Here is a 16,358-nt window from a genome sequence, read left to right on the forward strand (position 1 = left end):
AGAGCTATGAGGAATGCCCTTCTGACAGTGGGGAAATATCGGTGCTGAAACTAACGGCACTGCTATCTCCTCCACCGGTATATAAAACCGCGCTTTCATGTGGACATGAAAGGTCCTCTTTAAAGATCTTCAGGAAAGATTGGAAAGAGCAACATAATTGAAAACTTTAGGGGGCACAATCTGATATGAGTTTTTAGGGAAGAGCAGGACCAATGTCAAGATATATTATTTCACCAAAAGAGTAGCTGAAGCTTAAAAAAAACCTTCCAGGAGATGAAGCTAGGTAATTTCAATACAAGCTCATTTACAGGACAGGGCTTTGTGCTCAGCCATTAAAATTTACCTTTTTCACAGCCAAGTGTACATCCAAGGATATTCATTCTCATAGATCTTTTATAAATTTGAATGATTGGTTACACAGACCTTTACACTAACACCCCACATAGCGGGCCACAGCTAAAAAGTAATGCTGGAAAAACAGCAGCAGAAACGAAACATGGTTTTGACTTTCTACTTCAATTATACCTATAGGGAAACCGCCAGCATTTCTGTAGGTATAATTGACATACTGTGATTTCCAAGACCGCAACAGATATTTTTCTGCAATGTGTGGATGGAACTGGCTAGAATTCCCTCCACTTTGCAGTGACTGTATAACCCTGCTGTTTTTGCCACGGCGTACATGCTACTTGGGGCCCTGGCCTTAAGATAAAATGGTTGTGAAACTCTGTTGCGAGAATAAACACGTAGTGAATTTAAACATGACTGGGATAAACACGTCTCTTATACATAAAAAGGAAAAAATATTAGTGCAGACCAGATGGAAACCGTGTTGCTATGTTTTTTATTTATACTCCCTTTTTCTGTATCTGTAGTGGTGTTTTGTCTGTTGATGTTGTGTGTTTTCTATCTTTTTGTTCATTTGTACTGTCCTCCATATTTTTTTGCTGCTATTCACTAATATGGGTCCATCCATGCCACCCCCTAGAAGTACCGGGCAAAATGCTCAGTTTTTCTATGAGTTAGATACTGTATGCAACTTGCACTGGTAAATGTTGGTTGCTATGTTATGCTCATTATATAAAACTCTTAAAAATTATAATAAAAATGTTCAGATTCTGCAGAATTCTTGTAGATTTTAGATGTAGATTCCGTTTTTAAAATAGTCGAATGTTTTACAGGAAATTCATTCATACGTGTGTGAAAAAATTTTAGGGCATGTTATGGATTTATGTCCAGAATTCAGTGCGGTATTTTACCATGTATCACACCATTTACAATGTAAGTGTAAATTCCGCAGCAAATCCACTATCCACAGAGTAGACTGCATATACAAGAGCACTGAGTGTGTGTTTTATTTTGGACAGTGCAAATCTTCTCCCAGTCATCACCTTGTATTTCAACAGATAGTCATGAATGGCTTCACAGCCTACAATGTTCCGGATATTTTCTTCATCCTCCTTGATAACATTTTCCATCAGAGAGATCCAAGTCATGACTTCGGTGATAGCATGCCGTGAAGGAAGCTTGTCCATTTGTAGCTGCCAAAGAAAATATAATGTAAGTGCATTCTTGATCCACACCACAGGCATTGAGTAAGGGTCAAATATCTGGTCCTCAAAAAACACATGGTAGGAATGTACCTGCCTTGGCATAATTTTGGTCAAATCTATCAAATACTGCTCAATGTTTGATAAGATTGGGACATCCATGCGTCTAATATTACTGTCCTAAAATGAGATTGTGACTAATTAAGCAACTATTTCAAATGTCACATTTGATAAATCTGGTGTACAGATTTCTAGACAGGCTAACCATGCCCACATCCCTACTCAGTCTTAAAAAGAGAGCAGTTTAAAATAGCAAAAAGTTGCAAAATGTGGTTCTTTGACGATAGCCTAGAAGATATAAAGTCCACATACGGCTTGCATTTTATTGCCAATGCACAATTAACCGTCACATATACTACATCATAGAAACTATACGCTCCCATTATACTGACAAAGGACAATCAGTGTGACTTTGGCCTCTATTTGGTGTTATATGCAAGGGGTCCCATATTTGTAACTGCATGGAATAGCTCAGCAGTCTTCTCTATCCCATACACCTTACATAGATATTAGGTGAACACTTGTTTGACCAACAGCTATCACACACGTCATGTACTAAGCTAACTGAGGGGAGAAAGGCGATATTCAGCTGGCAGAAGCTTATCTTCAAAGGAACAAAAGGATTTGGAAATTAAAAACCAGCTAAAAGCTAAAAATCTTTACCCTTGTTTGTTGGCTCCAGTCAACAGGATGATCATGTCAATGTAAATTAACATTGCATATTATATTTTCCCCATGATAGTTCAATCTTACCTGATGAAGTTTCTCTTGTACTACTGGGATATGTGTGAGCAGCTCTGTCCACTGGTTATCTATTTGAGCAAGTTCTGAACGAAGTGACGCTGTATCCACTTTTTTCAGCCGAAGCAACTGGTTTCCGGTGCTCAAAACAGATGATTTCAATGAGGATTTGGCATCAACTTCTTTAGAGAATTCCTATAATATGACAAATATCATAACATTCATGCAGCATAAGTATAGTAAATGATATATGATATAGTAAATTGTTACTGAATTAAAGATGAAACACTTAATGGACAAGCCAAGTAACTGGATTATTTGTCAAACTGGCAATGCACTTCCAGTGTGAGGTCCAAGGTATAGTATATATAAGGGCAATTAAGTCTGATCCTGGCAATAGGTAATAGAATGCGGATTCTAGCATGAAGGTCTCAGGTAATTTTATTATATCTATAACAAAAGCAGTAAAGAAGAGGGGGTGAAGAGTAAGAGAGGGAATGATACTATGGCCTATTGGAGATATACACCCAGTGGATCAGATTAGAATAGGGATTAACCAGGAAGTGGTAATCTAAAGGTTGCTACCCCTGGAGCAGTCTACAGTAGCATCTGGTATTCATGGTGGAGGTGGATAACAGGATGTAGTATTAAATAGCAGGCAGGAATCATGGAATATGTCAGGCCCAGAGCAATAGGGAAAGTCCCCTTGTAAAAGCTAAGGCACCTGGGCAGTGACTAATAATGGTTTGGAAAAGCTACTAAAGGCTTTGACGTCCTTTAAAACACTGTAAGTGTGTGTGTTCATCAGCCTACAGCTGAGCAGCGCTAAACAGGAGGACAGTGGTGGCCAGGAAGAAGACAACAGACACCGGAGGAGGGAATAAGATGGTGCAGAATGACAGCTCACCAGTGCCTTGTTTCTGGATTCAAAAGGAATTGTGCCATTCTAATTTCCTAGATAAGAGGTACACAACAAGATTTGGCATACATACCAAGAAAGCGTTCAGGTGATCCCTGACAGTCTCCAGTTCTTGGGGGACTGTGACAGATTGTTCAGTCCAAAAGTCCAGCCTATCCACTGCAGAACGCAACCAATGAAGAAGTTCTGCAGACTCATTTTTATATCTGAAAAAGGCAAAATATGTCAATAAGCTGTTTCTTATTTATATAAAGCAACAATGTATCTATTATCAGTGTGCTGGGACCCCCAACCAATTTCTGCAACAAAACTCTTTATTGCTGTAAGAAGTGTTATGGTGAGTTCACACTACCATTGGATATCTGTTATGATAGAGAAACAAAAAAAAACAGACACCAATCATAGCAGACATTAATGGACACTAACTGATGCAACCATTTAATGGATTAACACCCTTAGACCCTTGACATCCGTCATGAAACCGTTTTTTTAAACGAACACAAAAGTCCTGCATGTCGGATTTTTATGTCCGTGAAAAAACGGACACGCAACAGATTGGGTGTGTAATGGACACTAAGGGTCACTAATGGATACAAGATAAAATCCCATTGAAATAAATTAAAATGTTAACAGATGTGTGATGGTCCAGTTAGTGTCCATTGCTAAAATCTTGTAACGGACAATATCATCAACGATTGTGTGAATGACCCCTTGCTTCAACTTTTAGCTGATGGCAGGCTTATGTACATTAGTATTTGTTCAAACAAAGATTAAGGTCATTTACAACATAAAACCTCAGTGTTACAAATGAACAGCATTAGATATAAATGTATAATCATATCATATAGACCCTAGAGAGGACTATTAGCGATTAGAAAGGTTTTTATTCTCATCACCTGTCTACAGAATAGACTGAGACTTTCAGAAAGTTTTAGGTCAGTACCTTGTCCAATGCTTGAGTATGTTCTCCAATCGATTCAGTTCCTTGGACACTTTGCTGCTGTTACTCAGCCATTGTTCACCCAACTGGCTCAACAACCCTTCCAGTTCTGGACAGTTGACAGACATTAGAAGCCTTTTTCCATCTTCCAGTATCTGGTAAAGCTTTGGCTGGTGCTCTGCTAAGCTGGACCTAAAGCACTGGACAAAAGAAAAACAACCACTTTTTACTTACCACTAAATACTATACTATATACAGGTATCGCAGCTGCATGAATGGCAGAACGTATAAATAAGAATAAAATATGGACAGCTTCAATAGCTGTCATGCATGCCTGTATTGGGAATGGAGTGAAGGGCTTAGGCCACTGCTAAACACCTTTAGTGCCAGCTTATCTCACATGCATACAAAAAGATTGGGCATGTGCAATTCAACAAGCCAGATGTCATCTATTGTAGAGTAAGGACACTGCCTATATATATATACCAGATATTTTGATGATCCTGAGGAAATTGGCATGTTTGACCAAGAGTGATCTAATGTTGTATGGGCACATTAACAAATATAACACAAGGTAACTTTGCCTGCAGATAACACATCATGATGTCACTGGAGATAGTGCTCCTATGTCTAGCTTCCATAGCAGAAGACGGAATCCTTGTTTTTACCTGATAGAGTTCAATTCTCTCAGTTAGTCTTTCTTCAGATTCTTCTACCAGACCCACAACAGGTATGTTACTTTCAATCGATTCCAGTTGTCTGCTCAGTTCTAGGTATTTGTCATCCAGCAGCATCCATGTCTACAGAGATTTGAGAGGAATACATTGTAAGTACAACTAATCCTAGGTTCACACCTGCGTTTGGGTTTCCGTTCTTTGGGTCAGCTCGGGGACCTAAAAATGGAAACCCAATCCACTTAAAAAGCGGTTACCCATAGAGAGCCCGGACCCCATACAATATAAAGGGGTCCACCAGATTTCTGTCCATAAAATGGGAAGAGAAAAGTTCTGCTTGCAGGATTTTTCTCTCCACATTTTTCGAGCAGAATGCAGAACGGAATCCCTGAACGGTGTTCAAGCGCCGATGTGACCCCAGCCTTACGAAATAAAAGTAATAGAAATACGTCCCTTTGTGATATAAAACTAAATGTAAATTGATAAATGTTTATATATGTTTTCACAAGGGCTGATTTTATTCATGCTGTCAGCCCTGTTCAAAAGACTATGGTTGTTAAGTAGAATAACCCTAGTAACCAGTCTGTTTGACTTTTCTTTGGTGGAAAAATATGACATCAAAAAATTATAGTATATGATAAATCCCTATAATGTGACATTGGCCATGGTGACCTTAATTAGTTTATAGACAGTAAATGGAAAACACAGTTAATGCCAAGAAAAAAAACCTTTATAGCTATAGATTTGCTGGCACCGTGTTCCAGTCCTGGAATAATCCAGATTAGGCCAGCACAGTAATTCAGCTTCCATATGCTTACCAATATTTACAACAGAATATATCATATCTATATGAAGTGATGGCTAAGATCACAATTTGTGTGGTATTACAGACAAATTTGGGTTTATGACCTTCAAAACTAGTCTTTCTAAATAAACTGAATAATATATCGAGATATTGTGTACTGAGGGGATGTACAACATTACAATACAAGAAAACTATAATGTAGCCCAATAATTCAACTACTGAAGTATAAAAAGACATCTACAGCAAGTTTTCCCCAATGTATTGCATTTATTTGTTTTGTGCTCTCAATGTAAAATATAATTTTCAGCATCGTACCTCCATTATATACTCCAGCTCTACGCCTCTCTTGTGAGACTGTTTTAGTACTGCGGATGCCTTTGCCATCATGTCTGAATGGTGCTGAGTCTCTTTGGATGATGAATAGCTGCTGATTTTCCTAAAGAGTGTCTCTGTGAGAATCATATGTGACTCCAATCCTTGGAAATACTCCTGTAGATAGATGTTAATATTATTTAAACTGTCTTCTCTAATATATAACAGTCCAATATGTAGCAATATTCCAATATAAAAACATTCTACTATTTACATTCTCAATTTTAATCTACATCTACAATAAAACTTAGCTTTTATTCCATCTTGTGTCCAAACAACAAGAATGCCATTAAAATAATAAAATGAAGGGTATCATCCCTTAAAGTACGGGAGGAAGTAGATCAGCTGACGTGTTTCAAGGAACTTGTCCTCTTAGTCTTGTCCTCTTAGTCTTAGCTGGTTTACTGATTGGTCAGCACGGTGGCTCAGTGGTTAGCACTGCAACCTTACAGCGCTGGAGTCCTAGGTTCAAATCCTGCCAAGGACAACATCTGCAAGGAGTTTGTATGTTCTCCCCGTGTTTGCGTGGGTTTCCTCCCACACACCAAAGACATACTGATAGGGAATGTAGATTTTGAGCCCTATATGGGACAGTGACTGACAATATCTGTAAAGCGCTGCGGAATATGATGGCGCTATATAAGTAAGCATAATAAATACATTTTATTGTCTCACATTCATAGCTTTTATTGATCAGTGCCCATCCACAAAATATGGAGCAGTCCTATTCCTATCCTTATTTGAAGAACAGACTTGCCTATTCAAGTCTATGGGAACATATAAGGTTTTTTTTTGCTGGTCTGTGATTACGGGTGACATACGGATCCAAATCAGAATATGGATGCATGGATTTGCGGACAGGAGAAGAGAGCACCGTCATGTGCATGGGACTTATTTCAGAAGCAGTCGTGGTGAGCAATGTAGAAAATAAACAAAAGTCCAAATTTTTTAAGTAATAATAGAATGTGGCAAAGCAAAGTCTGTAGCTACTGACATGTCTTGTACAGCAGTAAGCTGGTGTACAAGACATGATAGGTTTTGTAACTTTGGTAGGCCACTAATATAATGTCTTGCCAGATACCATAAGCCATAAACACAGGAATGGACGGAAGATCCATGCTATATAAATTACGTGATGATTGTTGTTGCTCATAAAATTTACCTTATGTTTATCCAGCATAATATTGACCTCATATCTGGAAGAAACCATACACTTCTTTCCACCTGACATCTTCTCCTGTCCTGTCTCAATTAGATCGGCCAGGTCCTGCAGGGCTCTCTCATACTGACTCTTCAGGGCGAGGTTCTGATTCAGGCCACTTCTCCTAGTGCTAATGACCATTATAAGTTCATCATAGGTGTCCTGGAGAGAGGGAATCTATTACTAACAAAGAACTGTATAACATATGTAACATCATTCTTATTATTCATTTTGGATACAAAAAAGACTTCTACTTCTTCTATTACCTGAAGTTTGGATAGCTCTTGCATGGATTGCTGATCTACTTGTAGTTTGTCTCCGCATTTCTTCAGCTCTGTAATTTCACCATCCAATTCTTTTAAGCTCTCTTCTGCTTGCATTATGGCCTATGGGGAAAAATGAACACAAGTTACATTAAGTTTGGTCACCGCTAAAAAGCCTTACAAAGTTTATTTTGGTGTTAGACTGGCAGGCCAGAGAAATAGTTGTGTCCCAGTATGCCCAAGCTCGGACACAGTAATGGGCTACTTAGATCCTGCAGAAGGCAACTAATTTGAGGCTGATTTGAAGCAACAAACCACAGTTTGCTATGCTGTTTAAGTCGGATATGTGTATGGTATTATCATTTATTTTTAGAGCACCATTATTTCCATGATGCTGTACACTTGAGGGTTTACATAAAATACACAAAATAAGTACAATACTAAAAGTGACCAAGTAGTACAGTATGAAAGAGGGCCCTACCCGCAAGGGTTTACAATCTACGAGAATGTAGTAAGGAGGATAGACAGGGCATGTTCTGTATAAACTGATAGTGGGCCCTCAGAAGAATTTCTTTCGATGAATCAAGGTAACCCATTTATTAAGTCTTCCATGGCACATCAGAGATCGTCACTCTTGTTTGATCCCCCTCTATAGGAGCCAATGGGCACCATCGCCACTAAAGCTGTTGTCCACTGAACTCAATCTGTACCGAGTCGCACTGTCTGAAGTTCTTACCTTAGAATCTGAATTTCACTATGAGATATCTAGTGTTTCAGGTGTATTACAAGGAATGGTCATGGTTTACACTATGATGTGTCTATAGCTTCCGACTGCAACTGCACTGAAGAAACCTCCAATGTCTGGCGCTAACATTTATAAAAATTAGGGTAGGCCAAAAATACAACTGCAAAATACATCAATATAATTCTTTCCAATCTATTAGTGTTGGAATATATGGCAGTATAGAGTATGAATATAGGAAAAACACAGATGTAGTAATGCTGTGACTTAGCCCAATTCACTGTGATATCACTATACTGTATAGTATCGTTCTGTTGTAGTATTTTCTATGCTGCCTGACAGCGTGGCTCAACTATACAGTATAATATGCATATGGTCTAACACTGTTCATAACAAAGTCAGCACTATTACAACTACAAATGTGTGTCAACATTTAAAGGTTTATTACATATTATACATTGTGAAGGTTACTACTGTACTTGTTTCTATGGCAATTCTTTGAGTGAATTTGTAGGCAATCTTATAGTTATCTTTAATGATAGTTAGGATTATTTTACTGATCGCAATGATGTATTATTGGTATATGTGTGGTGGTAGGTGCTTCAAAGTGGGAAAAGTCACACAAAAAGCCTGTATTTAGCCCTCCAAACACGATATGATCATGTAATATTCCTATTTTTTTTTTTTATTATTCCTATGATTGATGATATGTTATAGGACTTACCATCCCATCCTGTTTAAAGATTTTGGCTAATATTTTATTTTAAATCTGTGGATGGCACCACATATACTATATTACATGTACAAAATTGACGTTGCTGTGGCATAAACCATGCACTTGCTGTGTCTTTTCAGCCCTTTAGTCAGAGGACCACAACTGGTCCAGCTTCTGCAGACACCCATAGAATAGTCAATACTGTCACGTGAGTTGTAATGTACGATTAGAAGCTTGCCACATAAAAGGCTTTTAGTGGATTTTTACTGTAGGCTGTATATATTTGCTAGTTGTCAGGATCATTGACTAGACAGGTTGCAAGATGTAAAATGAATCATGTTTTAAAGTCGAAGTAGATTTTACTTTACTTTGCTGATGTAATGGCAAACAGAAGAACCCATTTCAGTTTCTTTCTTTCTCTTTGGACAAGCCTTTTCAATATGGACTGTCCCTTGATCATCCTTACTTGTCCAGGCAGTGTTGCTGATAAATAAAAGTTCTTCCTATTTATATTATTGGGTTAGTTATGTGGCACAAACATGGTATTCATTCAGAAAAAGCAGACTTGGTCCACCTGGTGGTGGACGAGGATCTTCTTTTACTTTACTTACATCAGGACTTACAGGTTACAGTTACCTGTGTTCATTTTCCCCAGATATTGCTCCTTGGCTGCTTTTAGCTCAACTCCATTAGGGAAGAGCTGTGATCTATGAGCACAGTTTAGTTACACTGCCTATAGGTAGTCTGAGAGACATTCCCTGTTTCATCACAGGTCACTTAACAGAATGCTGCTAAAGAAAAGACGGGTCTCAAATGAGCCTCATTAAGGGGGAGACTGAAAGTCGCTTTAAGGTCTCATCAAAGGAATTCTTAAAATCCATAACAATGTGTTTTAAATAGTGTTTGGCGCAATAACAGGTCAAAAAACAACATCAAAATGTATTAAAATGATATAATATTTCTGCAAAATGGAAAGATAAAATCCCTAAAATTCCTAAAAGCCCAAGTATCTTAAAGTAGTGCACATTGGAATCAGGAACACTATTACACAAGGCTGGCTCTACATATTGACACGAGTCTCTAAGACAGATATTAGATTCTTGCCTGAGATCACATACAGTTCCTCTTCTACAGACTAACAAGTCCATACTCAGAAAGAAGACAGGAGGTCTTTTTATTCAGTGCATTTATTAGAATAAACAAAAAAATTGATATTTATTTTTCACCATTTGCTGGTGATCTGTAAATTTACAAAAAAAAAATAGAATGAATGCAAAACTACATGCTACAAAACCTTTTATGTCTGTACAATTTTACATACTGAAAATGTATTAAGCAATTAATAGGAAATGGCCAAGTATGACATTTATTGCATATCCCACCTGTACAGAGATCTGATGCTTGGCATTCTCCATAACGCACATAGAAGTGAATGGAGAGACCATACAAACATCAATGACTTCTCCTCTCCTTCTCTGATCATATTTATGACATATTATGTGGATGTGCCATAAACATCTTAGTTGGGAAAACCCATCAAGTTATAGATTAAAATATTCCGAATATATGAAACAGCATTGAGTGGTGGTCAGGCTCAATGTCATATGAAGTCTATACACCCTAATAAATGCTTGTCTTATTTAGACAATTCTTTTAAACAATCAATATTGTAATATCCAAAAACAGTGAGGGGAACTTAGTAAGAGTGGCGTTTCCTATGTCCCGTCTGATGTGAGGTGTACACTTGTTTGCCAGAATGGAAATCTACACCATCAAGATCTGGCTGAGGTTTCATATGTAATACCATTCAGGGGTAGAACAATAGAGGTGGCGAATCTTTGGTCCAAAAAAGAGCCATTTGCACAAAAGACGTGTCACAATAACACCAATCCACTCCTGAATACTGGTGTATATGAGTTAACTGTGACTTCTAATATTGAGTTGAATTACCAAGGATGACATGATATGTTAATATAGACAATTACAGAGAGAATGACATCTTTACAGGATCCATAACAAAGGTATGGACAATGTTAACGATATCGTGGTATGCGACCCATTTGGTAGAGGGTTCCTGTAGACTGAAGAAAAGGACAGAATCCCTGGAAATATGAAATGCAAGAAAAAGGATTTCAGAAGTCAGACATGGATAGACAAGGCGGGTGATTTCATAGAAAAGGAAACATGCAGCACTCACAGCAGACGAGGATATAATGTTTAATGCTATTAGATAACTATAACATTGCTTGTGGAAGTATTAAGTTATGCAAGCCTGCTATAGTGCATCATCTGCCACATGGAAAAAGTCCTTTCCACAAATTTTTGTTGCCCCATTCCACATGTTTTCTTTTACTAAATAGTCACCTATTGCCTTTAATTTTTTTTTCATTTATAGCCTATCCTTCAGTCCTAGTCATAAATATTTGATCTGTGGAGGAAATAGTGTCAGCCTCTGGAAAGATCAGCTATTTGGAGGTGCCTTTGGTCTATGAACTTACTATACAGTGCACAGAGCAAGAAACAGTTGTCCATGTCCTGTTTAGTGGCGAGGGCCAGTACTGAAACTCTGCTCCCATTGAATTCAATGGATAACCCTTTTAAATCTGTATGTAGATGATGATACTTGTATAACATGTGATGTCATTAACTTAATGTAGGCACACGCTTCTTCAAATAGTGCATTTATTATGGGTTGGATGCCATATTTCCTAATGTGTGTCATTCTCCACTTTTTAATGTGAAATTTTTACCTATTATTACTAATAAGGAGGAATTTTTTTGTTTCATATCGAAGTCCAGTGTATTTGTAGTTACATGGTTTTACTCTTAATAGGTATTCCCACCTCAAGGATCCTATCTACACCGTTAGCTTATGTTTTCCTAAATACATTTCTTTAGCAATGCTTCTTCATTTGACTAATAGGTGAGATTATCCCTCCCTTTGTTTACACACTTATCCTTGATCCCAGTCTTGGAGGGATGAGTCTGCTCTCTGGGGGGCTGAGTGCTCTCTCTGTTATGTACAGCTCTGTGGTCAGGACAATCAGGTCAACTAATTGCAGTTTAACTATAGAGGCTTAAACAGTATATTCTATCCCTCTACATAAACAAAAAGATAGCATTAAGTTTACTACAAGAACAGAGCATGGTAAGTGTTTTTTGAATCTGTGTAATATACATTTACTGTGCATATTATTTGATATGCATTTATTTCATATTTCTAGCAATCTCTCATGGTATAAGGCAATGTCTATATTTACTGAGGTTCTTTACAGTGTCCTTTTCATCAAACAGTCAAAGCCCTCCCACCAGCTTGTTGAAGAATACAGAAAGTGAGAAGAAGAGACAGCAGGCAAAGCTGATGGGGAAAACTCCTCTAAGACTGAGAATAAACATTAGTGACTGCCCTGAGTTTTACACTTTTTAATAAGACAAACACAGCATAAATTAATTTTTTTCTAGTGTAGATGTGTGATAATCTGGTGCATCTTTGGCGCAAGGTCCTTACTTGTGCCGAAGATGGGCCACAACCCCTGCAATGTGCTTCACTGACCACTTTCCGAAAATGTGGGTAGAGCGGGCAGGTCAGGGCCTGACATACAGTACATGGCGTAGACTTCCATTCTGGTGCCATAACAGTGCCATTATAAAAACAAGAGTCAAATCTGGATGTGGGTTACATTTCCAAATTTTTCGCCTTTAGAAGATTTGCGTGCTATTTAGTGTACAATGCACAATCAGATACTAAAGAGTTTTTATATTGAGATCTGTTTAAACAGGCTTATCAAAGTTATAGCGGCCCTTGTTTTTTTCATCATTGAATTAAATAGCGAGGTTTTATAAAGGTTGTATTTGAAGGAAATGTGTCTGTTTATAACATGAGTAATAACATAGGTATTGATGCAGTTTCAATGGATCTTATTATTTTGTGAGCACTGCATTTCATTTCCCTCTAGAAATTACAATTTCATTATTACCAGTGTTTCCAAGTGAATGTAAATTACCTGCATTTGATCTTTTGCTGGCCTTTCAGCTGCTTCAGCCAGTTTGTTCAATATGATGTATTTGCTATCAGCCAAGGATGTAAAAAGCAGCTTCAAATCATTCTACAAAAAACACATTTATACATATTTATTGCAAATATATCTATAACTTATTATTCCTAGAGCCATTGTGATGAATTACAGTATTTAAAGTGTTAAGCTAGAGCTGTAGGTTGTGTAAGACAAAAGAAAAACATTTTTACTTTTAAATATAGCAACAAAAACACAGTGGCCCAGATTTACTACTATGGCATAAAGATAATGCATCTTTGGCGCAATGTGGCAAATCTAGTTTGGCTACAATTTTTTGACTTGTTAGATATGTGGCTGTAGCTTCTTATAAAAAGCAACATGGTAAGAAATGCAAAAAGCTGAGTCAAAAATGTGCCAAAATTGTGTCGTAAAATTCTGGTTCATCATGTAAAAGGTCATTAAGTTGCAAACTTTATCTTAAGATTGAAAGGACCTATAGATTTGATTTCGGAGGACACAAATATGAAAATGAAACCAATGGTATACCCTGTGCAATACCAAGCAGCTCTGTATTAACATAAACTACTTACAAATTGTAATTTGTTGTTGAAGACAACTGATCTAAAAGTGTTACCATATATACTCGAGTATAAGCCAAGTTTTTCAGGACAGTTTTTGTGCTGAAAAAGTCCGCCTCGGCTTATACTCGAGTTATTATGGTAATTCAGCAATATTTATAGTTACAGTTACAGACACGGCATCCAGACCCGGCATCCAGACACCGTGGCGGGTGCCGGGCCGCAGCATTGCCACACTCCTGGCAGGAGCGTGGCGATGCTGTTCATTTCAAACTGCAGAAGTACTTCTCCTAGCAGGGCCAGAACACAGACCCCCACCCCCTCCACTCCATCACATGCGGGGTGATGTGGCCACGTAAGCTCAGGCCCGCACCCAGCGTGTATCTGCATTCCTGGCGTGCTAGCAGACGTATTGTAAGTACTTCTGCAGTTTGAAATGAATAGAATCACCAAACTCCTGCCAGGAGCGTGGCGATGCTATATGTATGCCGGGTCCGGATGCCGGATCTGCAATTATAATGGCGCCGCTCTGCTCCAGAGCAGTCGCCATACTAACCGGCACCTCCGCTGTAACTCTTACAGCGGTAATGCCGGAGCTAATGCCTGCAATCAGAGATAAGCGTTACAGCGGAGATGCTCTCCGGTGATGTCCCGATCCGGTGATCCTCCCCTCCGTCGTCAGGTGCCGCAGTGGGGAAGCGGCAGGCGCCGCCATGCGCCTGGAGGGATGAGGGAGTGGGCGCAACCGCTCTCTCAAGGGCGATCCTGAAGGATAGCCTCGCTGAGGGAGATCCCCTGCCGCAGGCAGGAGCGCCGAGGTCCTCCTTCAGGTCGGCCCTCAGCACTTCTGCCAGCGGCTGGCTGCAGTTTCCCTTCAGGTCCGGCCAGCCGAGATTCTCATTCAGGTCCACCCCGCAGCGCTCCTGCCGGGGATTCCCCTCAGTGCTTCTGTAAAGGCTCCCTGGCCTGCAGTGCTTTTCTTTTGCAGGCTGCTCTATGCAGCCTGCAAAAGAAATAACAATGTTTTGCAATGTATTGCAATGCATTAGCATTGTAATACATTGTATTAGTGATCAGACCCCCTGGGGTTCAAGACCCCCTAGGGGGTCTAATAAATGCAAAAAAAAAAAAAATTTTAAAGTAAAAAAAATAAAATAAGTATTAAAAATTTAAATCCTCCCCCTTTCCCTAGAACACATATAAAACTAATACTGTTACTACTGTGAAACCCATACATGTTAGGTATCCCTGTGTCCGAAAACGCCGTAGCGGGAAAAAAAAGTTGTCTAACTGCCCCTTCCCCTATTCCGTTGGGAAGGGGTTAATAGGAGCACAGCAGATACCCTATATTCAGCCAGGCTGAATTCCAAGTGGGGCAAATAAAAACCCAGGCCTCAAGTCCAGTCCTCAAGCTCAGGGAAGGTGCAAACAGACAACCAAAACACTCCCTCCCCTTCCCCAGTGTCTACTGCACCCAAAAACTCCGGCCATTTTAATTTTTGAAATTTTCCAGTAGCTGCTGCATTTCACCCCCTTGGCTTATACTCGAGTCAATAAGTTTTCCCAGTTTTTTGTGGTAAAATTAGGGGCCTCGTCTTATACTCGAGTATATACGGTATATTGTAAATTATACAAATACTTGATAGGTACTACAGTAAATAGGAACGTCATACCTGGAAGGTCAGTAGGTCCTGTAATCTTTCTTTCATCTGGCAACATCTGTTGTTGACCACTGACTCTAAGGAGTTCAGTCTTCCCAGAAGACAATATAAGGTATCCTCAATGATTTCATGGTGGTCACCACTGCTTGTAAATGTTTGGAAAAACAAAGTCTTGTTCTTGTCCATTTCTTCGGTCATTTCTTTAATGTCTTTTGCTAAAGTCTGCAATTTAAACGGATAATTAATATGGGAAAAACTATGACTACAACAAAAAAAAAAACAACCATTAAATGTAGGTGGGTATAGGGGAATTATTTCTTGAGTGCAATTTATGGGACCTATCTGTCCTGTAAGGGTCAGTGCGCACAGAGGTTTTTTTGGTGCTGATGTTGATGCTGAATCCACCTCAAAATCAGCCTCCAAAAAACGCCTCTGAAAAAAGGCTTTTTTCGGAGGTGGTTTTGAGGCAGTTTCAGCTTCAAAATCAGCGCCAAAAAACTCTGTGTGCACTGACCCTTAGTCAATGTCCAACTCTTTAATGAGGCATGTAACATTACTAAGGATATCAGCCAAACCAGAATCTTCTCTAAAAGCCAGATACATTTTTCTTCCATTTGAATGAAATTTTGGTTTGGCAAATATGCCAAATATATAAAGGCCCATTTAAGGTAGGATATTGACTTACAAGGTAAATATCTCCCAAAGGTGGCACTACATAATTTTTGTATCTTTTTTTGCCCCTGAAATTACTTCTCAAACCAGTGCCAAGCTTCTTTTCTATATACAATGGCTAAGACTAAGTAACATCTCTGAATTGAAAAGGTACTTCTTGACTGTCTAAATTTAATCTGCACAAGTAGATTAACAATGTCTGGTACATGGCATATCTTGCTACATCTGTGTATACTACAACATCATGGATAAAAATTTAAGCTAAACGGTTTATGCTCCTTATACACATTAACTTCTGATCTCTTTCCCTTTGTGGTCTTTTACTCCACATGCCTTAATTTTGTATAACAGTATAGATGAAACCTCTTTGAGGGCTCAAGAATGACATATGGTCTCATTCCACAAGGACACCTGTATATTCATATAGCCTTTCTTCTGCTAATACCTCT

At 38.7% G+C, this 16,358-nt stretch overlaps 1 protein-coding gene across 7 annotated transcripts in view; it reads right to left on the minus strand.

Annotated features, from left to right (window-relative positions):
- The window catches only part of SYNE1 (spectrin repeat containing nuclear envelope protein 1), a 274,048-nt gene that overhangs the window by 62,594 nt on the left and 195,096 nt on the right, over positions 1-16,358 (minus strand). For all 7 annotated transcript variants that reach the window (XM_075267635.1, XM_075267636.1, XM_075267637.1 and 4 more), the window contains 10 exons: positions 15,250-15,459; positions 12,987-13,088; positions 7,529-7,648; positions 7,224-7,424; positions 6,005-6,178; positions 4,879-5,010; positions 4,214-4,410; positions 3,344-3,476; positions 2,364-2,546; positions 1,392-1,541 (listed from right to left, as the gene is read on the minus strand). In XM_075267635.1, the coding sequence (XP_075123736.1) occupies positions 1,392-1,541; positions 2,364-2,546; positions 3,344-3,476; positions 4,214-4,410; positions 4,879-5,010; positions 6,005-6,178; positions 7,224-7,424; positions 7,529-7,648; positions 12,987-13,088; positions 15,250-15,459 (1,602 nt within the window). The remainder of the gene's footprint in view (positions 1-1,391; positions 1,542-2,363; positions 2,547-3,343; positions 3,477-4,213; positions 4,411-4,878; positions 5,011-6,004; positions 6,179-7,223; positions 7,425-7,528; positions 7,649-12,986; positions 13,089-15,249; positions 15,460-16,358) is intronic.

The sequence above is a fragment of the Leptodactylus fuscus genome, chromosome 3, assembly GCF_031893055.1.
Source record: "Leptodactylus fuscus isolate aLepFus1 chromosome 3, aLepFus1.hap2, whole genome shotgun sequence".
Classification (NCBI taxonomy): domain Eukaryota; kingdom Metazoa; phylum Chordata; class Amphibia; order Anura; family Leptodactylidae; genus Leptodactylus; species Leptodactylus fuscus.